The 26959-nt window shown below is 34.4% G+C and overlaps 1 protein-coding gene across 1 annotated transcript in view; it reads right to left on the bottom strand.

The window, feature by feature from the left end:
* Positions 1-26959, bottom strand: part of VWDE (von Willebrand factor D and EGF domains) — a 79759-nt gene that overhangs the window by 40309 nt on the left and 12491 nt on the right. Inside the window, 18 exon segments of the mRNA XM_060019777.1 lie at positions 2224-2319; positions 2974-3069; positions 3174-3269; positions 6419-6514; positions 7772-7867; positions 8450-8543; positions 9333-9364; positions 9792-9891; positions 9973-10064; positions 14315-14352; positions 14595-14697; positions 15666-15716; positions 21108-21126; positions 23054-23190; positions 25467-26239; positions 26241-26322; positions 26503-26627; positions 26781-26834. Of these exon segments, the coding sequence (XP_059875760.1) occupies positions 2224-2319; positions 2974-3069; positions 3174-3269; positions 6419-6514; positions 7772-7867; positions 8450-8543; positions 9333-9364; positions 9792-9891; positions 9973-10064; positions 14315-14352; positions 14595-14697; positions 15666-15716; positions 21108-21126; positions 23054-23190; positions 25467-26239; positions 26241-26322; positions 26503-26627; positions 26781-26834 (2180 nt within the window).

Here is a 26959-nt window from a genome sequence, read left to right as displayed (position 1 = left end):
ATTTTATATACTATCAATGGAAGTTTAATGTGAAACAACTCTATTGGAAGCTTCCTAAAGATCTTCACACTACCTGTACTAGAAATTTCTTCTTTAAAATCTCTCCCTATGCAATTTTTAAATACTGTATCTATTTATCTTTTGTCTTTTCTTTCTTTCTTTCTTTCTTTCTTTCTTTCTTTCTTTCTTTCTTTCTATCTACCTACCCACCTACAGAGCAAAATGCTTATAATAGTAACAATTTCTAAATAACAGAAATGTTCAATATGAGAGGAAAGGTCAAGTGAATTATAGTATTTATATTATGGAATTTAATATATCATTTAAAATTACATGTTTAAGGACATGGAAATGCTTTTAAGTAATATTGACTAAAAATAGGAATATAAAATTATATACAATACAGTTATTTTTCATGGGAGAGGAATCTGTTTCAAGAGCTCATATTGGAAGCTTGCATAATTCAAGAATAATATTCCCTTTAATATAAATGCAACATTGAAAGGTATGTTTTCATCAGAGCTATTGTGTATGGCTGAGCAGGTTATGTAATGCACAAGGTTCCACAGCTAAGGAAGCACTGTTCATATCACAGACATCACAGGTTCAAATATTTATTACAACAATTTTCCAGAAGATGGCAGTAACACATCTTATATAAATAACATCATCAATATTTAGACTGTTTCCAGACAGATGGAAGTAAAGCATTTTGAGGAAGGGGACTTCAAAAAATTCACATAAAGGTGCAAGGTGCAAACACAAGGTGCAAACACAAGATGCAAAAACAGGGTGCACATCTTCAGGCTGTGCTCAGAGTACCTTAATCCACAATTACTGGAGCATATTTCCACATTAATGTGCTTTTAGCATCTTATCATTCTCTCTCATGTTCCATACAAACTCTCTTCAGAATGAGTAGCCCAAACTGAGGTTGCTAGTTCTTTTTTCTAGCATTTTATCCCATCTAACTTTCAATGAAAGTTATTTATTTTTGAGCACATAATTCTTATGTAAGTACTAGTACTTAATGAATTCTTTGAAAATATTTTCCTAGGATGAGAAATGTGTAAATTATAATAGCAATTACTAATAAAATAAAGTCTAAGAGTCATAAAAATTATATGCAGAATCTCTGATACATGAAAAGCAGAGCAGGTATTTCTAGTAAAAAGGCACAGTCATTTTACAATTGTGCTATTTCAGTTTACTATACACTTGGATCACCAGTTTTGATATTATGTAATTATTGAGCATTTGAAAATATTTTGAGATTTTCCATTTTTCCCATTGAGTTATTAATCTTTGTTAATATTTTAACATGTTATTTCAAGTTTTCATAAATTTCATAATTGCATTAAATTTGATTTTCCTTTATACCCTGTGATCCCATCTATGTAAAAATTTATGACTAAAACTGAATGGAAATAACTAAAATGCTAAAATCAAGGCAGAAACTAGTTCTGGGTGGTGGAATTTGGAGTGATTAATTTTTAAAAACTTTTTCATATTTTCTATAATTTCCATGATAGATATATACCTACCTTATAATATGGAAAAACATTTAAACTTATATTAAAACCTTCTTTATCCAGTTCCCCCTTGGATGAAAATAGTCAAAAGATACAAACTTCTAGTTATAAGTTAAATAAGTACTAGGGATGTAACATACAACACAATAAATATAATTAACACTGCTATACATTATATATGAAAGTTTTAAGACAGTAGAAGTTCTCATCACAAGGAAAAACACATTTTTTTTCTGTTTCTTTAATGTTGTAGCTATATGAGGTGATGGATATTCACTAAACTTCTTGTGGTAATTATTTCATGATTTATGTAAGTCAAATCGTTATGCTGTATACCTTAAACTTATACAGTGCAGAATGTCAATTATATTGCAATAAAACTGGAGGAAAAAGAAAGATCTTTTAAAATAAAAAGAGAGACCACCTAAGAGAACTTCACTGGCAACCCACAGATCGTAATTTGGAGTTATCTATGTCACACAAAATATTAATATACTATACCATACTTTCTTTTTTAAAATGGGTATAGAAATGGATGATATCCTTTTATTTCTAAAACTCTCTTTTTAATGGATCAACATGCTGGGATTTATTTTACCCTGTATATTTCTCCTAAAGCTATACTTTGTTTGATAATTATAATAGATTCAAATTCAGAACATAGATTAGAAAGCAAATTCTGTAGCCTTATGTATTTGATGCTGTGCTCCTTCCCATGTCGTAGGACAATGGCATATGATAGGAGCAATACACTCACCACCATTTTTACATTTCTGAAAGCAGATAGCTGCAAGTAGAGAAATAAACAAGTTAATAATTTACTAGTCAAATCCTATCATAAACCATAAAAATTTTCATTAAAAAAAGAGAAACAGTTAAAAATCAATGATTAAAGGATCTTTTCCCTTAAAGCTTTTCCCCAATTGTTAGACATTTATGTTGCTTCTCATTTTACACTTTGGCCAATACATTATAATAGCTGCTAATTTTAAATAATTATAAAAAGAAAAAAATGAAACATTTGAATGAGGAGAGCTGCCATCATCTTAAAAACTAGCAAGACTTGAAAGCAGTGGTACCCCATCTCAGGAGGTTCTGAATTGGTCTGAGATGGGACCAAGGAATCAGTACTTTTTTAAAAACCTTCCCCTGACTCCTACTTAAGACTGAGAGACCAGGACTTAAAGACTTGTCATTTATCCTGGCAACTGTAGTGAACAGACCGGAAAATACAGGATATCCTCTACCTCCACTAACCTGAAAGAATGAGTTCAGAGGACTTGGCATTTTACTCTTTCTATTTCGAAAAGATATATTCTAAAGTAGGAACAAATAAAAAAAATAAAAACAAGGAAACAGAAAACAAGGAAAATGCTCTTTGTCTGAAATTCTGCTTTATGTTCCCATGTAGACTTCAGCATTTTAAGAGTATTTCTCTTACGTGTGTTGCATTGTTTCCCTGTCCAGCCAGAAGGACAACAGCAAAGACTTGGTCCCATGCACTTTCCTCCATTAATGCATATGGGATCACAGATACCTTAAGGTAAAGGGATGAAATATCAGTTCTTAAATATCAGTAGTTTTGCTATTTAATATGTTTGCTTTACATGTAGTTGGCAAACACATTTAGTAGTGTCTTACTTTTTTGGCATCTCCTACCAGTGTATCCTTGAGGACAGGCACACACGTTATTTCTCATGCAGTGACCACCATTCTTACAGGGAGGGTGACAGATAGCTAAAGGAACACATGACAGCAATCTGTGAATATCACATATTCAATTATTATATATTAAATATTGCATCATGTGCTTATATCTATGGGGACATAAGGCAGAGAAATGTGTTATTAAAATAAAAGATCACCACTGCAAGTCATTAAAACCGTCCTAAGTCATAAAATACAATGCTTATAGCTGTAAGTTGCTAGTGGGTTAGCACAATTTGAAATGTATGGGTGAATTATGAAATGTGTTGTTCATAACCAGTGGAGCCTTCAGTATTAGAGTGCATATAGAGTGAAATGACCTGGGAAAAAACAAGAAAAGAAGTCAAAATCGAGCTCAAAATAAGAATATCTGTTCCTGTGGAAATTAGAAAAACTCAACATTGGTCACATGATGTTTAGAAAAAACTTTAAAGTTAACTTTTGGATACCTACTGAGGTCACGAAGGCAGAGCTTTATATGTGACTTATTCCTGTGAATGCCTGGCGAAAAATCTTTTTAACAATAAATCTTTGGCTTTGTCAGGAATATTTATTGGATAATCCTGAATACGCTGTACTAGTATCTTCTATGTATATGATTCTGTTCCATGGAGTTCAGAAGTTAATGTTTATAATCTTTCATGAGAGGATTTTTATTGCTTCATATTTCTTACTGATATGACAATTAAATGCAGTTATTTAAAAAACAATAATACATAGGCAAACCTGCCTATAAATTTTTTAATTTAATTTTCCTCAAATGATGATTAAGTGGATTTTAGTTTGTGTTTAAAAAGTGAATGTCAAACTAACTGGTTTTGGTAATAGGGCCTTGGTAGACAGACTCCCCATTTGAATTGAATTAGATCCATCTTTAATAGCTGCTTTTTAAATTTCCAAACACTAAGAAAACTTCAACTGATTTCAAATAGATTTATAAGTGAAAATAATGAAGTACTTATGTATAAAAACAATATTAACTGAATGTTTCAGCAAATGGATAATTTCCACTATTTTAGACTGAGCCTTTTCTGGTTAATGATTGAGTTTACTTTCTCTGGCATTTTTATTGGTACTTTTTATTATGGAGAAATGCTCTTACATTTTCTGCTTCCTAATTTTTATACAATTTAAGATTATTTCTATTTATTAAGAAAGGTGTACTCTTTCCATTACAAAAGCACCATGGGAAATACCTGTGGTTAGAAATTTAAAACTTGAAAAGAATAAAAGACCCTTTTATAATGGATAGCCTTGTTATAATCAATACTCATCTACTCTACAAAACTTGAGTGTAGAGATAAATACTACATATATACAGAAAAGTATATGTAATTAAAGTAATATAGAGAAATGACATAAACTTGGGCTCGGTCATGCCCACCCCAATCACATTTTAAGAAAAGGAGGTTTAGGAGAAAACCCACTTTCATGTATATATTCATGAGATTCTCCAGGCCTAAGATGGATCTTCCACCAAACTCCAAAATGAGCCAAGTAATCTGGCCTCACTTTCTGTATGGAATGGGCTCATGGCATTTAAGGGATGAAGGAAACTGGAAGATATATTTAATCATCTCTCCAGCCACACATTTTAAGTCTCGCTTATTAATAGAGTAGTTTCACCTTTCATGATGTTTCCAGCTCAGTGTCTATCTTCCTCTTTTGAAATCCTATAGAATACACAGAATATACTCCTCATATTACTTTTAACCATATTCTGCCTAATTTTATTCAGTGGCTTTCCATGTGTATACCGTCTTCCCTTCCCTTCATTCCCTCACAAGGGGATGTGATCTAATAAAAATAAAGATCATGTTCTCATTTCTTCTGCACTTTCTGTAACATGTCTTATGACAATAATACCATTACTTAATGGTAGCTAGCCATGTGCTGACGGTACTTGCAGGTGGTCCACTGTATGTGTCATTTACACTTGACAGCAACTGTCTAGTTCAAACTTGAAAGTAAAGAAGTCTGAGGCCTGGAGACTATAAGTAAATTTCTGATTCCATGCCACTAGGAAATTGTAGACTGTTAATTCCAAAAACTATAACATGACATATGTTCATTAGATAATTTTTAGTTCAATTTAGTAATTTAGAGTCCCTGCTTTACCCAGTTATATCGTTGGCATATACATTTTACAGAACTTTTCTTACTATATCTTACATCTACTGCAAATAGCATGATAGACATGCTTTTTATTTACCTCCTTATATTCTCCACTCAAAACCCTACCTAAAACTCTTAAACGTGCATTTAGTAAGTCTCCTAGTTTTCAAGATTTGCCTTAATTTAGTCTTAACTTTCCATTTTCATAACCTAGTTTCTTAACAGAAATCTGAACTAGAAAAACTCATTTGTGTACTCAAATTTCTAGTATTAGAATGACGGTTTCTTCTCCACATTAATTTCAATCTCAGAATCCAAGCTAACCTCCAAGTTAAAAAAAATAGGATTGCAAATCAAACTGTAACAAGACAAAGAAAGTATATATTTTAGGAGTTAAATTATGACATATTCTGACATGTTTTATACTAAAAATCTACTCTTTTTTGCATACACTCAAAAATATGAAGATGCAGAAGATACATATAAAATTTCATTTATTGACATTATTTCATGCCTATGTGCTCAACTTCAGGTCGTGCCCATTATTCTGAAAAAACTTGTAGCATTAACTCTATGAAGGAAAGTGTTAAAATAACAGGCCATGAGGGGGGAAAATGGTACATCTTTATGTCCCCATATCACCTTGCACAGTGCTGTGCATAGCTGGCTCTTCATAACTGTTTAATGAAACTAAAGCATGAGAGATCATGAGATAACAGTGGACATTAGATTGACAGTAAATCAAAAATTTTTGCTGAGAAGGCAACAAAAATTACATCATTTCACATGAAAGACTGCAAGAGAACTTTGCTTTTTTGTTTCACATCTTGGTCCTACAAATGTGCCAAGGTCGTGAGCCTAACATATGTTGAATAAATAAACATTTTACATAATAACTCATATATTTCTATGAACTGGTCATTTGGTGACCAAAACTTCAACAGAACAAGAATTAGAGTAAATAAATAGCATCTTCCCTTTGAAACTTGTCTTGTGCTTAATCAGAGCTCTGTTTGTGTCTAACTTTCCCTTTGACTTTTTATTTATAAAGAAAGAGTAATTACCATTCTGACACTGTGCACCAAAGAATCCATTTGGACAGAGGCAAGTGTTTGGCTTATTACAGGAACCACCATTGAGGCAAACCGGGTCACACAAAACTAATGAACAGCAGGAGGAAGAAAGACCATAAAAGTTTTATTATTTAAAAAAATGAAAGCTGTACTGAAGTACAAAATGGTGCATAATGAAATATTTTATTTTCACTGCCAGTAAAACCCATAACCTATAGTTACTTAGACTTTGCCAAACATAAGAGAAGAGAAATAACTGGATAATAGCTTTGAAAGTTTGTTCATTAAGTTTACAGATATTACCAAGCTAAGAATGTGGAGGCTTTGATTAGAATTCAGAATGCCCTCGGTAAGCTGGAAAAATGATTGGAAGTTAGGAGAAGGCAATTCAACAGCACAAACAGGATAGTCTGTAATCTGCTCAAATACATGCAGCCATGTGTAGCTCTTTAAGTCACCTTCCCAATTCAAATAGGAACACTGCATTTAAGTCCTAGCACACTTCGAAAATATGCTTTGTTTTTGCTTCTTTACATTTGTTTCACTTTGAAAGTCACCCCCAATTCCATTTTTCAATGCAGATTTCGCCAGTTCTCCAAAGTCTACACAATTTTCTTCCTAACTGCACTTGCCAGAATTAATTTCTCTTTTCTCTGCTTCCAAGGAGCTGTACATTTATTACATCACTTGTAACACAACTTGTATCATAGTCTTTTTTATAATTGTATCCCATGTCTCCTTCACTGATATGCTACTTGAAATTGGGGAAAACATGAAATTGATCTTTGTTCCCCCTTGCATCATGCTTCATACACAGTTGTCAAGCTATGAACATTTAATTAAATTTATGTTGAGAAAAGGCATTAGATCATAATGGATTAAATTAAACATAGATAATTGCAAACACCGCTGCCAAAGAATTAAGCCTGATACTGTGAGAAATAATAGAATAATGTTATGGTGTCCTTTTAACTCAGAATTGCTTGAATGTTTAATGAAATAGAATGTGTATGTTGTGATAAAAAACTTGAAAGAGACCTGAATATGTAACACAGATAGATTCTCTCCACTATAAGGCAAGCGGATGAAGGAAAAATAAAGGCCAAAAAACAAAGTATTGGTTGGGTTGGATAACAGTAAAGCTGGAATACACTCTGTGGTCTAATACAAGAAGAAAAAGATGAAGATGAGACATTTCTGTCTGAAATAAAAACTTTATTTGTCAGACTAGCTTTATGTTTTTGTCAGACTAGTTTTATGTTTTTGAGTGCAAGTCCTTAGGACACTGATGAATTTTAAATTTCTTTTAAACGACATATTTATTGAAAATATTTCTGATTTTACCTGTGCTACAGGTGGGTCCATAGCAGCCAGGCTTGCACTGGCAAACATCTGGTGTAAGGCACTTGCCTCCATTTTCACAGTGCCTGTTACAAACTGCTAAGATCACAGGATAAAACTAAAAGAAAGGTAAATTAGGCTTGGAATTGGTCATATTATTGGCTATGACCTAGTTGCTTATAACTGCCAATCACATCATCTAATGAATAAGATCAGAGAGAGATAAAAACAATTTATATTTTGGCTTTAAATGGTTTCCAATTTTCACGTTCAGTTATGTTTTGTTGTTGTTGTTAATAGACCTGGGGAAAGTAGAAACCCACTCAGATGAATGGTAAACAAGATTTGGCTATTTGGGAAAATTATTAGTTACTGATGAAAGTAATCATAGACATAAATTAAATGAGATAAATTTATATACAAGTGAACAAATTAGAATTCTTGTTATCTCAAAGAAGTGGTCATGGATAGGGTCAAGAAAGCAGTTGTTTCTAAGAACAAGCTTCTTTATCTTAGTACTAGCACCCAGTGCTCCCACTGGTAGGCAGAATGGTAATCGTCATAGTAGATCAGGAAGAAGGTATATTTTTTGCTTAGGGTTTGGGTTTATCTCAGTTAGCATTAAAGCAATCGACTGTTCAAAGGAGCAGTTATATTAGAGTGCAAGAGAGCTTTGCTTACTTGTTTCACACCTTGGTCCTACAAAACCATAAGGACAAGTGCAGAGATTTCCAGCCAAGCAGGTGCCACCACGTTGACAAGGTGGTGTACAGTTCTGCAGACACAGATTATGTTAAGTCAGCTCTTAATTAAGAAAAAGTCAGTTTATATTTATGAAGCACAGCCACCATAAAACCTTCTGGTAAGAGCAATTTATAGTACACTCAGTTCTATTTTAGCATGAAATTTAGTTCTGTGGGATTGACTGTGAGTTCACACTCTAAAAACACCTATAAATCATCAGCATGTTTTGGTTTATAAAACTTTTGGTTAACTGGATGGAAATATACAATCTTAGGTTTCTTCTGAAAATTGAGACTTGGACTTAGGCATTCCTGCCCTACAAATAGTTATATTTCTATAATTATTTTCATATGCAATTAATATTGAATGTTTCTGTTAGTTCACTCCATTTACTGTAATTTGTTAATTTGTGCCTTGCCTTGTCACGAAAACATTTAACATTGCTGTCAGTTTATTAATAATTATACATCTACAATCTACTAAAATATATTCTTTTAAAATATTATTTAAAAAATAACAAATTTGTTTCCTTAAAATATTATCCATTTTAGGAATGCCATTTCCTAAACTCTCCACTTAAGATTTCAACCAAGGCAATAAAATTATATGGCTATAGACATGTGTTTAAAAATCAGTTTTTAGGTTTCTTCCTACTACCTGATATCTTCTAATTATTTGGTATTTAAGAGTTTCTTGGAACCATGCCTGACAAGTTATTCAATAAGCATGTGTCCTTTGTTTGAAGCTAAAATATTTGTTAGGGATATGGTACCATATAACTAAAAATATAACAAAAAATTATTTCTGAAGATACTTTTACCAAGGATGAGTGAGCTACTGCTCTTTGACTCTCTGATTTTGTAAATTTAAGTTTTTAAAATCTTCAATAAATTATTTTTAATAAATATTAACAAACCTGGATTCCCTCACCAGCATTGATAAGTATATATTAATATGTACACAGTAAATGTGAATTATCTTTAAAAAAAAGTTTTTAGGGGCTTCCCTGGTGGCGCAGTGGTTGAGAGTCCGCCTGCCGATGCAGGGCACACGGGTTCGTGCCCCGGTCCGGGAAGATCCCACATGCCGCGGAGCGGCTGGGCTCGTGAGCCATGGCCGCTGAGCCTGCGCGTCCGGAGCCTGTGCTCCTCAACGGGAGGGGCCACAGCAGTGAGGGGCCTGCGTAATGCCAAAAAAAAAAAAAAAAAAAAAAAAAGTTTTTAAAGAAAAGATTAAATTATTTTGGCTTTATTATTTGATTTTTAATTTGAATTATCACCTTCATCACAGGTAGCTCCACCATGTCCTGGGGGGCATTCACAAATGTTAGGCTTAATACATTTTCCATGGTTTCTGCAATCAGGATGACATATAGCTGTGTAGAATAAAGCTCATGGTTTAGAAATATCAATTATCCATTAAATTTGTTATGCAAACTAATGAGTGCTGTACCTATTGGTTTGGCAGTTAGAACCAGCGTAACCAGGTTTACGTTCGCACATGTTTGGGGCAACACACTCCCTGTTTTTTCCACATGGATGCCTACAAATGGCTGCAGAAATCAAGGGAAAAGGCTGAATTGTAGATACAGTATGTACACATTGCCCGTAAGCTTAATTGTATAATAAAAGTAAAATTCTCTGAAATTGAAAATTTTGGACATTGCTATTAAACAGTAACGACTGCATACATCCATAAAATTATTTTTCCCCTTATATTTGTTTTACTACTAGAATGACTGAGGTAAATGATTAATAGGGTAAGAAAAACATACCATATGAGGAAATTACTCCCATAGCAAAACCTGATGTTGGAGATGGCTGCTAACCATAAATGGAATTACAGTCTTTCAGAGAGCAATGAAGTTTCAGATACCAATTAGGTAAACGTTGGTGAATGGCAGGGATAATCAGAACGTAAAACAGCAAGATGCCAGGACCACATCATAAGCTTATAGGTTCGTATTTCTTAAGCTTCTCTAACAACCTGACATATTCTAACTATTAGTCATTTAACACTTCCTGAGGTAACTGAAATGCAGGAGGTTTTTTTCTGTTTTATTTGCTAATAATAAGGAATTTTATACTATAAACATGTAAGAATTGAAGGTTATTATCATTATTCCTACAGAAGAAAGAAAAAATGAAGTTGCTCTAGGTAACTGAGAACAAAGGAATACTCCAACAGCTTTGTTGCTTAAGTTGGTCTCAAACAAATCAAAACACAAACAAAACAAAACAATAACAACAGAACAATATCAACAACAAAAAGTAGCTTCTAAGCCAGAAATTTGATTTGTATCAAAGAAAACAATGCTGATGATTGTGAAAAGAAGTAAACACTCCTTTCAAAATTAAAGTGATGCCTAACTTGTTTTATTCTCAAGAGGTGGAGGAATTACAGAGAAACCTAGTTTATACAAATAAGCAAATATGCCAAAATTAGTAATTTAAAGTGCTAAATACTCTCTGTGAGCTGAAAAGAACCCAAACCACAGTGTTATTCACACCATTATTTTATATCTAGCTGCTTATTGCCGGGAAGGTCAGTTAGCCCTGTAAGGTTCTGCTTTCTCTTCTGTATAATGGGAAAAATAATACCCAGTATATGGGGTCCTTGTGGATTATATGACATAATTGATACAAAATTTTTTCCAAAGGCCCTAGAACACAGTGGGTACTTAATACATATATTTATAATGTATTATATAGTTATAATGCTATTTAATATTAACTTTATGAAAAAATTAAGAAACATCAATATTATTTTTTTTAAATGTGAAGAGAATATGCACAAATAATAAATAAAATGAATAGAAATTAGTGAACTAAATAGAGTAAACAAAAATTAATCAATAGAAGAGCATATCTTCTTAAGTACTTAAACGTGAACTGGATAGTTTTCTTTTCTTTGTAAGTTTTGAAGAGTTTTCATACTACCTCTGCATTTGATACCATCTGCGTAATATCCAAAGGGGCAGCATCCGCATTGGAAGTGACCATCTTTGATTGGCACACAGGAAACACCAAGAAAGCAAGGGGATTCAGCACAACTTAATATTTTGGTCAATCCAGGCTTTTCTGGCAAAATAGTGATGGCTCTAGTAAGTGATGATGCAAACCCATCCTAATACTGTGTGTAACCTTGGGGAGACCTGTTAGTTTGAGAATTATATCCTCCTGCCTCTGTTTGGATGGGGCCCTGGATAACATCCTTTACTTCGCCATGGGAACTATTCAGGTTAATGCTTAAAGAACTACGGTTGTTTGTAGGAACTTCCAACTCCTCCAGACTGAGGTTTGTACTGGGGGTATGATCCACATGTTCAAAATCTGATATTTGATGGGAAATAGCCTTCTTTGAATGATTCATTCGAGTTGTGACTGATTTTAATGAGAATTGTGAGATGTCGATTGTATCCAAGAACTTTTTCATAGTTGCAGAACTGTGGATAGAGCTTGCATCAATTAGTGAATGTTCTGTTGATAGTTGTTGCAAATTTATGTCTAAACAACCAAAAAAGAAAAAGAAATGTTAGTCAATAACATCTGTTAATGCTCTGCTCTACCCACAGTATTTAACATTAGGTAATTCATTCCTTCATTTAATGTCTGTTACTTATATAAACAGTATACTAAGATTCATGCAGCAATAAGAAGTTATCACATGGTTCCTGCCTACTAGGAACTTAAATAATCTATTTGGATATACGAGATAACACAGAATATTAAGCAGTATATTGACTATGTAAAATCTTAATATTTCTGCATAAAAAGACAACATAGATAAGGCAAGCCATAGAGATAAAAAAGATAATTTCAAGTACACATTATGTAAAGGATCAGTGGCCAGAATATGTAAAGTACTCTTACAAATCAACAGAGAGTCAAAGAAAAGTTACAGATAATTAACAGAAAGGCAAATTTCAATGATTATTTGAAAAAAACAATTAAATAGATAACCCTTGGCAAGTTGGAAAAAAAACAATGGAAAGATATAACTAAACTACTTTGAAGATGAGAAAACAGAAAAAAGTATATATATGAAAAGAATTTTAAATTATATAAGAATACTACATATAATTTTAAACTAAGAATTTGAAATCTCAATGAGATAAATGATTTTTTTTGCAAAATATAAATGATTAAGTTGACTGAAGAAGAGATAGAGTAGATGATAGAAAAATTACTTTGAAAGATATAGAAAAATAATCTAAAATAACCTCCTAAAATGATGCCAGGACAGCTGATCTAATGGAAAAAAATTAACCAAATTTCAAGGAAAGAATATTTTACAGAACTGTTGCAACACACACAAAGAGATGAAACATAAACATTTTGTCAGAGTGGCATAATCTTATAGCCAATATTATTTATGAAAATACATAAAAATTTAAAATGAAATACTAGTATTTCATTTAAATCAGATCAAGTGCAGCAGTGTAGTTATATATTATCACATCAGGATAAAATAGACTTGTATCTCAACTAACATAATTATATCAAGATATTAGTGAAGAAAATAATATAAAATAATGTTAAAAAGTAATTTGATACATCAATTTTTTTTGTTAAAAACATTCTGAGAAAGTTAATCCATGGGAACATTAACAGAAATTGTAGCAAGTAATAATTGATCTGAAAAAGCATTTAATAAAATGTAAAACCCACTCATGACTTAAAACTAAAGAGAATTCTGAGAAAGCAATCAGTGAAAGGAAAATTCTAGCAGAAACCTACAGTGATATCATATTCACTGGTGAAACATGAGAAGAATTCCCATTGAAACCATTAAGAAACAAAGCTATTCCAATCCCTACACACTTTGAACTGAAGGTCCCAGCCACTACAATCACAGCCTAAGTTTGAGAACTGGGACAGGTCCATTAGATTGCTCAGGTTCAAGTCTTGCCTCTGTAATTTACAAACTCTGTAAATCTGAACAGATTGCTTAACCCATAGACGCCTCTGTTTACTCATCTGTAAAATGGAAATAAGAAGAGTTACTATATATAGCTATCTATTATGAGGATCCAATGAAATAATATATTAAAAATATTTTCCTAATGCTGGCACATTATAAATACAGACAATCTTAGTTACTATAAGAAAGTATGTGGGAGACAAACTCAGTATTTGCGAAAAATATTATGTTTTACCTATAAAATTAAGAAGAGAATCAACTATAAAAAATAGTGTAAATAAGAGTATTTAGTAAGGCAACCAGATGCATGAATAACATTACAATCAAGATAGCTTTCCTATATTGCAGTAATAGCACCTTGCAAAATGAACAAATGCAATGATATCTTGCAAGATAAACAGCTGATATTACAGTATGCAAAGGCATAAAGAAAGGTAATGAGAAACGTGGAAGACAGTTATGAAGACAGTAATAGAGTATTATTGAATAAAACAAAGAGTTATAAAGAAAACACGATGAAGAAGAAAAGGCCTTATGAAATAATGAGCCTCTCATACGTTTAGAGTTTGAGTAGATGATGAATGACCAGGGATTTATAGAATGTAAGTTTGAAATGGTCACTTCCAACCATAAGCTTCTCTGAAATCACCTTAATTAATGATATAATTTGTTCATTACACAACATGAATCACTTTTCTAGAATATAAGCCAGAGAATTCAAAAGATTAGCAAGAAAAAGAATAATTTGTAAACTGCATTATGTAATCTTAGGTGAACTTTTTGAAAATAAAAATTCCTGACGAGTAAATACGGTAATCTTCTGGAAAACAAATGAGAGGTATTACTTGTCATTAGAGTTTAACTAAGACCATTACTTACTAGAGGCATTTCCATTTGTTGGCTTAACATTCCTCTCCCTCTGATTGGCATATATATATATATTTTTTTTTTTTTTTTTTTTTTTTTTTTTGCGGTACGCGGGCCTCTCACTGTTGTGGCCTCTCCCATTGCGGAGCACAGGCTCCAGACGCGCAGGCTCAGTGGCCATGGCTCACGGGCCTAGCCGCTCCGCAGAATGTGGGATCTTCCCGGACCGGGGCACAAACCCTGTCCCCTGCATCAGCAGGCGGACTCTCAACCACTGCGCCACCAGGGAAGCCCCTGATGGGCATTTTTACCATCCTCTTCCTTAGTTACACTGTTGTCAGACCTTGTGAGAACCACAGTATGTGTAGTAAATTTATTTAAAAACTGTGTTTCAACTGTAAATGTATACATGAAAAACAGATCAGAATTAAATTGTTATAAAACTAAAGCTCTGTGAATAAGAACATAAAATAAAAATGTCACTTGGATTGAACTCCTTGCAAATTAGATCAGAGAACTAGCTTAAATGTCACATCTTCAGCAGATGCTTCTGTTAGGGACTGAATTGTGTTCCCCAAAATTTCTCTGTTGAAGCCCTAACCCTAAATGTGACTGTATTTAGAGATACTTTAAAGGAGGTTATTAAGGTTAAATGAAGTCATGAGAGTGGGGCACTAATTCTATAGGAATGACGTCCGTCCTTATAAGAGGAGAAAGCACATGAAGAGTGTACATGTGAGGGTACAGTGAGAGAGCAGCCATCTGCAAACCAAGGAGAGAGGCCAGAAACCAATGTTGCTGGCAACTTAATCTCAAGCTTCCAGTTTCCAGAACTGTGACACAACCAGTTTCTGCTGTTTAAGTGACCCAGTCTGTGGTGTTCTGTTACGGCAGCCTGAGCTAACTAATGGATGTTCCTAGAGTCACACTCACCCACTCAATCAATGTCACCCATCTGTGTTCATTCACAGAACTTTGTCCTTCACACTTATGTGTCTCTTTACTACACTAGTTAGGAACTTCAAGAATAAGAACTGCACTTTATTTTATAGTCATTGACTCTGGTGCCTGCCATAAAACAAAGTAACCAACAATAAAAAATTACTTTGTCTTAACAAGCATTTTCCTAAAATACACAAATGCCTCTGATAGGGTTAAGAAACTTACTAGTCACTCATGTGTAATGGAATTTGGTTCAATGTGCTTTTGTCTTAAATTCCACTTGATAAAGGTCTTATTGAGAAAATGGGCCACTGTTTGGAAAAGACGGATGTTAGATCACTTTAGTGTGCAGAGTGGAAGGTTCAGTATTTGGGACTGGATATTGATGTGAGTAGCTGAACTAGTAGGGAATTTCTCTCACCATCCTGCAGTGTGCTCTTCAAATCTGTATCTCCCGTGCTAGACAGGTCCACTGCAATTTGAAGCACAAGGTGATATCATGTAATTAATATATATTTTTCATCAAAATACGCCTTGTTTGCTTAATAATACCAAAGATACTGACTTTTTATTTATTTATTTATTTATTTATCTGTGCCGGGTCTTTGTTGTGGCATGCGGGATCTTCATTGCGGCATGCGGGATCTTTTTAGTTGCAGCATGTGGGATATTTATTGTGGCATGCATGCAGGATCCCTGACCAGGGATCGAATCCAGGCCCCCTGCATTGGGAGCACTTAGTCTTAGCCACTGGACTGCCAGGAAGGTCCCCAAAGATACTTTTTATAATTTACTTTTCTTTGACATTAACTTTTTATAATTTACTTTTGTCTTTGGTTGATATCCACCAATGTTTTTCCTCTTTTCTCTAATTCTAAGTGCTCTCCCTGGGAAGTTTCACCCCTGACTGGTGACCCTAAGAATTATATCTTTAACGTTATCCCCCTTCCTGAGCTCCACTTGGCTATTCCATAGTCACCTCAGTGTCTGTGTTTCCAAACTGAACATTATCTTTCCTCTCCGAAACTATTTCTTCTTCCTCATATTTCATGTGTGTCTTAGTCAGCTCAAGCTGCCATTACAAAATATCAGAGTAGGTGGTTTAAACAACAGGAATTTATTTTCTAACCATTTTGGAGGGTGGGAAGTCCAAGATCAAGGTGCAGGCCCATTTGGTCCCTGGTGAGAGAGCTTTCTTCCTGCATCCCAGACAGCTGCATTTTCCTTGTGTCCTCACCTGGCAGAGAGAGAAAGAGATTAAGTTCTCTGGTGTCTCCTCTTAGAAGGACACCAACCCTGTTGGATCAGAGCTTCTCCCTTATGACCTCATTTACCATTAACTACTTCCTTACTCCAAATACAGTCATATTGGGGGTTTAAGATTCAATGTATGAATTTTGGGAGGACATGATTCAGTCCTTAGCAATATGAATGTCAATTCTACCCACTCAATTTGCCTAAACCAAGCACTGTAGCTCTCTCCCTCACTGTGCTGATCCCAATCGCTGACCAAGTACTGTCAACTTGCTTTCTTTTTTTTGAAGTATAGTTAATTTACAGTATTGTGTTAGTTTCAAGTGTATAGCATAGTGATTCAGTATTTTTGCAGATTATACTCCATTATAGATTATTAAAAGAAAATCGGTATGATTCCCTGTGTCACACAGTATACCTTGTTCCTTGTCTGCTTTACATATAGTAGTTTGTATCTATAATCCCATACCCCACATTTGTCCCTCCCAACTTCCCTCTCCCCTATGGTAACCACAAGTTTGTTTTTTACGTCTGTGAGTCTGCGGAAACAGACTCAACTTTCTTCTTTAGTGTCTTTTTCATCCTCATCTTCGGTCGGAATATCTTCATGCCTTTCCTATGTTTGTAATATTGTCTTAACTCTTCTTCCCACCTTCACACTTGTACAGTTCCTTATCTGCAAGTGGTCCGACATCCCCTACACTGCTCTTAAGTAGACTTTCTCAGATGTAAACCTTATCATGTTTCTCATAGTTTGTCAGTGATCTGTCCACTGGATACCCCTGCTACTCTTGTAGCAGTCCCCTTACCTTCTCTATTCCAAGCACACTGAATCCTTCTCAGTGCCCAAGGTGATGTTACATGCCTCTGTACCTTTGCTCACGCTGTTTCTTCTGCCTAGAATGTCTCTCTCTTTCTTGATCAGATACATCAGATTCAGCTGTAGTGATACTTCCTTTTAAAAACTTTTCCTTGTCCCTCAAGGTACTATTCCTACTATTCTCTCTAGACACTTCTATCGAAAGACACAGAACATCATATTGAACTATGTGATTACATGTCATATTTCCTGCTACTATACTCAAACCTATTAGGTCAGAGGACATATCTTATATATTTCTGCATCCTCTGCATCTAGCTTAGTGCATGACCCTGAATGAATTCATGAGTACAAGAGAGAATGGAACTAAGTGACCTGAATTAATTAAATGCAGCAAAAACAGAAACAAAAACATTTCATGCCAGAAAATAGGGACTTTTACCATGACATATTTTTCCATCACTGTAAAATGCTTTTGGACATGAACACAATGATAAGAACCAAAGGTATTGAGGCACTCTACTCCTGAAAAGCAAGGCCTGGATTCACACTCATCAACATCTTCCTGGCAGTTTTTGCCTAAATAAAATATAGATTGAGAATTCAGATTATTTAATTTGAAAAACATTACATGTCAAATCAAAGATTCATTTCTTTTACTCTTTATGTATGTCCTGGTAACTCCCCCAAAGCTGTCATATATAAAGAGGAGAGAAGTGTACTGTTTTAAAAATTTACTATATAATTAAACATAAGGTTATTAATTAGATTCTATTTAACATTAAGCAAGACCCTTCAAGTTTAAAAGCTTTTCCCTATAAATAAGACTTAAGAAGGCCATTAATATTTTAAGGCAAAAATTATCATATTATAGCAGTAATTTGTACTTTGTTAAAAAACTCAATGATTCTTTAAGAAGTTATTAGAATGGTTGCCTGCTTAGCTTAAGGACAACAATTCAGTCCAGTTATTGAATTGGCTGTAAAAATCCATAAAAATTTTACAGTGTGCTAGGAAAGTCAGTCTTTCTTCAGTAAAAATTTTTGAGATGAGGTGTTGCTCTTTGAAATGTTTAACAAATTATTTGAATGAATATACTGACAGTCATTAGTGATGGTAACCCCTATTATAGTAAAATCCATGAAGAAATCAACATCTGAATTCTTTTAAAGGTAGTCTGTAGCAAAATAGCCCCAAATAATGAAAATTTTTATTTTAGATATACTGAAGAAAATTAGAAGATGTAAATGTCCTGCCTAGTTCTATTATTATGTTAAAATAGATGTCTTCAAGGAAAATATCATCTCAGTAACTGCACATTTACTTATTTAATATTTATATCTATTTTAATTAAAGAAAATATTGGTATGAGTTTTTTAAAAGCCTTGGGAAGTTAAAATTGTCAATCATATACTTATTTGGGGTTTCTGGAATCAGACATTTTGGAATAATTAATGAGTTAACAAATATTCTAACATTTCATTTGATTTCAACTCTTATGATATTTTTAAATTAATAAATTATCATTAAATTTTTAAATGATAATTTTTATATTTCCCATGGCAAATTTATTATTCTATACTATACTTAAATAGTAATACATTTAAATATATTTCTACCTACCAAATATAGATAGAAATGTTTAGGAACCTGCAAAATACAATATAGACACAGAATATTGCCAAACTATAGAAATGAGCAAAAATTTAAGAGTATATGTAAGCAGGGCTTCCCTGGTGGCACAGTGGTTAAGAATCCGCCTGCCAGTGCAGGGGACACAGGTTCGAGCCCTGCTCCGGGAAGATCCCTCATGCCGCGAAGCAACGAAGGCCACGCGCCACAACTACTGAGCCTGTGCCCTAGAGCCCGCGAGCCACCACTACTGAGTCTGCGTGCCACAACTACTGAAGCCCACGCACCTAGAGCCCGTACTCCGCAACAAGAGAAGCCACCACAACGAGAAGCCCGCATACCGCGATGAAGAGTAGTCCCCACTCGTGGCAACTAGAGAAAGCCATGCACAGCAACAAAGACCCAACACAGACAAAAATAAATAAATAAAATAAGTCAATTTATTTAAAAAAAAGTTATGGAGCTGTTGATGGCCACGTTTTTCACTATGTGGAGAAAGTTAATATCTAGTGAAAGGGAAAAATGAAGCCCACAAACAGAGAAAAGCAGAACTGTGACAGACAGATACACACACATACACACACACACACACAAATGCAGACAAACTGAGTCTTCGTGGTGTTCAAGTCCCAAGTTTAAGCTTTTTTTCCTGAGAATTCAGCAGTCATACTCTATCCTGATTCTGTGAAAAATGCATTATCCTCATAATAAATATCATTTTTGCTCAAGCTAGTTCAATTGAATCTATGTACTTAAACTAAATAAATTCTAACCAGTTCACCCTATTTAATAACTCAATGGCATATCATATTTAAACTTTGAGTACTATTTTTCAGTATTGAAATGCATTGTTGTCTAAAGAAGAAAAGCAAGGATAGTGTTCTGGGTACTGATAACTACACAGAAAACTAAAAAGATGTATCTTATTACCAAAATTCAGATTCAGATTTTTAAAAAATTTATGACTGTGTAATTCTTTCAGTGGCTCAGAAATAGTAAGTGTGCTGATGCTTCAATATTGTAGGTCAGCAGGAAAAAGAATGGAAGGCAAGAATACACTAGTCTGTGGCTAGTAGAAACTACGTTGCTGAAAGAGTGAGCCCCAGAACAAATCTCCATATTTAAGGGAGTGTATACAGTCTGGTCTAGCAGATGTATCAGTGGTTCCCTTCTAGCAGAGGGGAATGACAGCAATGTCTCAGGGTCGTCATGATGTCGACACTTAGATGGATACAGGGTCTCTTGGTTTTGTGTGTAGAAACAAGACTCCAGGCAATGACTGGGAATTTAGGGGTTATTTCCACCCCTCTGTGTGGAGAGCCTACCCCAAATGAGGAATAAACAGGGTTCTATTTCTTTTCCATTCACCAATATTTTGGGAATATCTATAGGTACTGAGGATACTCTGATGAAAAGAGATCACAGAGAAAAAGACAAACAATAAAACATTTTCTTATTGCTATAACCAAGATTCAAATAAGGTGTAATGAGAGAGAAAGAAGCCACTAAGTCTAACCAGCACAGTCACAAAGCTTTGAAAAAGAAGACAGCACTTCTCTTGAAAGTAAAAAAGGAGACTGCCATTTGGACACTGGGAGCAGAAACAGAGTGAGTGCAGTTAGCAAGGTTGGAGTGAACACCATGTGAAAAGACAGCGATGCATGAAATAGCATGGGATTTTCCCAGAGCACATGCAGGAAGTTCAAGCCTCCAAAAACAGACAAGAGCTGGATCATGAAGGGCCATTTGTTTCTAGGATAACAACTTGGATTTAATCCTATAAGTAAGTTGTTTAAAAGTTGGATTCTGTAAAGTCCTAGCAGCTTTGGGGGGAGAATGAAGGAAATGATTGGGTGGTTGGCTCTCTGGCTAAAAACTTGTCTAAAATTATTACTGCAAAAGTAGAAAAGAACATACATAATGTGCTAGTATTCATATAAAAAAAGAAGGAATTTACTTTCTCCTTTGTGCAAAAGAAACACAGTAAGGAAAAACTAGAAAATAATGAGAGTGGATACCTTCAGGGGATGGATGGGAACAGGATGGAAAGAAGGGGTAATGGGAAGAGGGAGGTAGGGATAAGATAGTGACATTTCTCTGTGTTGTATACCTGTTGTATGGCATCAAGTGTTAGAACCATGATAATATTTCACATACCTTCCAAATAAGTATATAACTAAAATCAACCAGGGTGTGAAGGAAATTCAAAATGGAATATAAATATTAAAAAATAAACCTAATTGTATTACAAATAAAATACATAAACATTCTAAACGGGGTGAGAAAGAAAATAGTTAATCTATGTAAGATTGTTTTGGCTAGTGAATATATTTTCTTCCTTTCTATAGTGCTGTATAATGTTAATGAATTCCAGAGTGTACTCTTTATTGATAAGCTATTTGGAGGAGGGAAGTAGTATGAGAAAAAATATCACAGGAAAATATATATCTGAAAGTAAGAATAAAATGTACTTTCCAAGAAAATATAAACCTATGAAATTCTCTCTTGTCAAATTGCTTAATTATAGAGTGATGTCATATGGCTTATTCTGCCAAGAACAATGTAATGACAACTCTCTTGAGCGACTTTGAAGTGAATGAAATAATACATATATATTACATTTTCTATTATGTGTCTTATTTCATTGGGGTTAGAATATTTCATGGCTCATTTAGAAAGGCTCTGCTCATAAAATCAGGAAATAAACATAGTTCTTGTGTATAACTATTTGATAAAGACACAAACAAAAGTTATTTCCTTCTTAAATTCTCAATCTCAGAATCAATTTAGAGAAAAGGTAAAAAGAATGCCAAAATATGATTTTCTGTTTTAAGTTTTTATCTTATCCATGTAATAAGTACTTTCTAAATTCAAAGTGCTTTCCTTCAAATAAAATTCCACTTAAATAAAGAAAAGGAAGACCATATAAATAATCATCAAAAATAAGGTGTACACAATGTTCATTGCAGCTCTATTTACAATAGCCAGGACATGGAAGCAACCTAAGTGTCTATCAACAGATGAATGGATAAAGAAGATGTGGCACATATATACAATGGAACATTACTCAGCAATAAAAAGAAATGAAATTGAGTTATTTGTAGTGAGGTGGACGGACCTAGAGTCTGTCATACAGAATGAAGTAAGTCAGAAAGAGAAAAATACCGTATGCTAACACATATATATGGAATCTAAAAATTTTTTAAAATGTTCATGAAGAACCTAGGAGCAGGACGGGAATAAAGACGCAGACCTACTAGAGAATGGACTTGAGGACACGGGGAGGGGGAAGGGTAAGCTGTGACAAAGTGAGAGAGTGGCATGGACATATATACACTACCAAATGTAAAACCGATAGCTAGTGGGAAGCAGCTGCATAGCACAGGGAGATCAGCTCTGTGCTTTGTGACCACCTAGAGGCGTGGGGTAGGGAGGGTGGGAGGGAGACGCAAGAGGGAAGAGATATGGGGATATATGTATATGTATAGCTGATTCACTTTGTTATAAGGCAGAAACTAACACACCATTGTAAAGCAATTATACTCCAATAAAGATGTTAAAAAAAAAAAGGTGTAATTTGATACACCATTGTTCAAACTGAGTGATCATGTCTGTCTTTGGTGGTCTCAAGAAAGAAAAACACTATTTTTTTTTTCGTAATTCTCCCATATGAAATCCATAGTAAAGGAAATATAAAGGATGAGCACAATTTGTCCTAACTTTCTGGTTTGTAAAAGGGAATTGTTCCTATCTCTAAATCCTATAATTCATGCAGAGTCTTAGATAAAAATGACCTCCGTTCTTTGTGTTTTTACATTTCAGTAAATACAGAAGCTTATATATCAAGTTTGATATTATTTTAATTTCTGATTATGGCTTAAATAGTGAGTCAATACCTCAATAAAAATTATATAAAACAGTTTAATAGAGTTGGCAAATAGGGAAGATTTAAGGTTAAGCAACTTAATAATTTTCCTGTTCAGCTCTCTGAGGATATGACATCCTTTGGGATTATGTTGCTAATTGATACTCCAAATTACTCTAAGAAAATTAATCTGAATAACTCATAAACTTAATTGTTTTCAACATTATAATTAACATACCTTCAGTTTAGTAACTTCACATTTAATTGAAGGTGATTCTTTGAAGCCTTGACCAAAAACTCTCACCATCATACAGTTATATTTTTGAATATTACACAATCCAGCATTCTCAAGTTCTATAATTTCAGGAACCTTGTCTTTGGAAAATATAGGACATATTTGCTTTAATTCCAGAAAAAAACTAATTATTTTTCAAGGCCAAAATTAAAAGCATATATAAACTAATATTTTAAAGTCTACCCCCAATAATATTTAGTACATTAATTAAACTAGTACATGTTAAGAGTGATCTGGTATTAAAAGAAGTGTTACCTACTATTCAACTCAATAGAAATAGCATTACAGATACTACCAGTGCCTAACTATACAGGTTTAATTAGTTTTTTAATAATATTTGATACCAAATAAGTATGAGTACTAACAAATTACTTCTACCATGGCCTATGTTTTGGTTTTACGATTTTGCTTTATGTCATAGAGATAGGTTATAGAAAAAGTGCTTTTGTAATAATATAGTGTACTTAGCAATGTGATGTATTAAAATTTTTTCTTTAAATTCTTAATTTGTTTTAGAAAAGAATTACCAAAATCTGTGCATGCTGTTGTCCCAGTATTGTTGATATTTTTGTGTATTATTGCTATCCTACATGCTACCATAATCTTAGGTGTACTTCTCAGTCATAGGAGAAAAAATTTCTTTTATCAGTCAGAGTTAACTGACCTTCATATGGTTATTTCTGTGGTTCTGGTCTTGGTAAGATCATTCATTATGAGCAAGATCTGGTGGTCAAAATAGATAAATGCAGTATAAAAACAATTGAGTCCTTTGTCTAAGTAGTGGCAAAATCCAAGTGAATATAACTTTAATAGCAATAGGATATAAAAATCCTGTTACATGTATTCAGAACCCTAAAATATTTACGAAAAATTTAAAAAACACGTATTATTCTTTCATATATTCAACAAATGTTTACTGAGCAACATCTATTTTTCTGGTGTTATTCCAAATATTGGAGATACAGTAATGAACAAAATAGTCCCTGCCTTCATGTAACTTACATTCTAATATGGGAGGACAAAAAAATAAACCAATGAGAAAATAAAGTGTATCACGTAAGTGTTTTTGAGGTAATGGAGAAAAAGCATATAAACTATATTAAGGGAGATAAAGGCCATGGGGTTGTGTGAGAAAAACTACTTTATTTAGAATGATGTTGGAAGGATTCTATGATAATATGATATTTGAATAGAGAAGAGAAGGAAGTCAGTCATGAAGATATGTGGTAGAATGTGCCAGTGAGAGGGAGCAGTAAGTGCAAATGTTCTGATGTAGAAGCAGGCTTGGCTTTTTTTGAGGAACAGCAAAGCAACCACTAGAGAACTCTGGAAAGTAATGACCTATGGAGACAATGGTAGATGAATTCAGTGAGAGAGGAGTCTCAGACTATATGTAGAATAGTCTTCACATAAATAGAATCTTCTAGGCCATAGTAGGGCCTGCCAATTTTATGCTGAAGGAGATGAAGAGCTAACAGAAGGATTTAAGCAGGGGAGTAATACGATCTGACTTACATTTCAAAGGAATCACTTTAGCTGCTGCATGGAGAATAAACTTTGAGAGAATCTATAATAATCCAGGGAGAGAGAATAGTGGCTTGGACTAAGCTGATAGCAGGGAAAGATATGAAATTCTTTGAAGCTAGAGCTGGATTTGCTGCTAATGGATCAAATATGAGGCTTGATATAAAAAGAAAAGTCAGTGACTACAAGTTTTTAATGTGAACAATTAAGAGGAATGAAGTTTGCATTTACTGAGATAGAAAAGGGCAGATTGGTGGTGGTAGGAGCAAAATCAGGAGTTACTGGTTTAATAGTTAAGAGAATCAAATTGACTTTTTGAAATGTCTTTCTCTAATATATTGGGACAAAATAATTTGTACCATTTAGATAGGTTAGAGAAAAAAATTAAGCATATTAGTAAAATTAGCAAAATATAAACAGTGCTTCAAAAATACTAAATTTGAGTTCTAGAAGAATGATTATCCTCTGCAAGTAGAGGGATCAGCTATGTGCAAAGGCCCTGAGGTCAAGAGAACTGGCATTGTAAGGAACAGCACAGAAACCAAAGTGGGTGGAGTGGAATGAGTGAGGGTGATAGTAGTAGGGGATGAGTCTCAAGAGATATTGTGTGCCTGATCACATGATGTCTTATAGGCCATTATAAGTACTTCAGCTTTTATTCTAAGATGAGACTGTTTTGGAATATTATTAACATATTGATTAATATAATTTGGGTTCTTTTCCATATATAATCTGAATAAAGCCTGTTAGGATACTGAAGGTAAAAAAGAACAAAGAAGGTTTCATAATTAAATAACATACACAAGATCAAAGTTGGAGTGTATTTACTTACCGTGTGAATCACTGCAATCATAGGAACTAAAGCCTGGGGAGCATGCACACCCCTATTCCATACACTGCCCATGGCCACTGCATAAATTGGGGCATTTTAATGACAAGAGAATGTCTTTAATTGACTTGATGTATTCTTCTCTGTTATATTTCCCCTCTTCCAAAATCCTCTTTTCACATTCATTTACTAAAAGGGCCACACCTGCTTCTGCCCAGCTAAGATCATCTTTTAGGAGAACATCCTTAAAACACATCTCTATCACACTGTCTAGTCTCTTGCCAAGAAAGGCAAGACAGTGCATTCCTATGCTGGAGTTGGCAAGAGTGTGCTGACATAGTGCCGATGTGCTGTATTCGGTGTGGCCAGATGGTGTGGGCCACGTGGGGACAAACTCTTGGTGGACATCCTCAGTATGGTCCTCAGGGAAAAAGTAAGTAAACTCTTCTAGGTCACTTTGGCTGAGACTTTGAAAAGCAAACAAAGGAAGAAACTCACTGAAGTTTTGCTGTTTCCATCTGTTTTGTCGATCCCACCTTATTTCTTGGCTGTGATTACCCTGGTCCTGTGTACGTCTCCCCTTGTCCAAAGTTTTTGACGCATCTTGTTTTTCATTCCCAGGATGTTTTTGTAAATTTAAGTCCAGACTGGCTAGATTCACATGCTTTTTTTCTTGAGGAAAGAAATCCAAATTATTTTTTTCTCGAGATGTATGCTTGTTTATTCCTCTGACAGGAGCTTCTGAATTAATATATTCAGAGGTGACATCTAGCTCTTATCAAGGAAGCGAATTTGACATGTTTGGGGTCTTTGCAAGCTGAAACAATCTCTGATTAAGAAACACTTTCCAGGGGCTTCCCTGGTGGCACAGTGGTTTAGAGTCTGCCTGCCGATGCGGGGGACGCGGGTTCGTGCCCCGGTCCGGGAGGATCCCACATGCCGCGGAGTCCAGAGCCTGTGCTCCGCAACGGGAGAGGCCGCAGCGGTGAGAGGCCCGTGTACCGCAAAAAAAAAAAAAAAAAAAAAAAAAAAGAAACACTTTCCAGATGATTAGAGGATGGATACAATGAAGTAGTGTCCATTGAGCAGCTACAATAGGATTGTTTTCTAGGTGATGGCAGAGAAACTGGCATTGTGTCAAACATGCTTTTTCCTGGTAAAATCCTTCCAGATGGAAAACAGAAAAGAATAGTAATTTGGACAAGAACAATTTTTTCTCAGTAACGTGTTGCAAAAAAAGCAGAGCGTTGAGTCACCCACCACTCATGTTAAGTCAAATATTAATATAATAACAAACGAAAATAAGTTATTTCTTACCTCCATTCATTAATAAAAGCAACACAATTATTAAAAGTTTGATCAATTTTGGGGCTTCACTGGTGGCGCAGTGGTTGAGAGTCCGCCTGCCGATGCAGGGGACACGGGTTCGTGCCCCGGTCCGGGAAGATCCCACATGCCGTGGAGCGGCTGGGCCCGTGAGCCATGGCCGCTGAGCC

Source organism: Delphinus delphis, chromosome 9, assembly GCF_949987515.2.
Source record: "Delphinus delphis chromosome 9, mDelDel1.2, whole genome shotgun sequence".
In the NCBI taxonomy this organism is placed as follows: Eukaryota; Metazoa; Chordata; class Mammalia; order Artiodactyla; family Delphinidae; genus Delphinus; species Delphinus delphis.
This window is presented reverse-complemented; position numbering and strand designations above follow the sequence as displayed.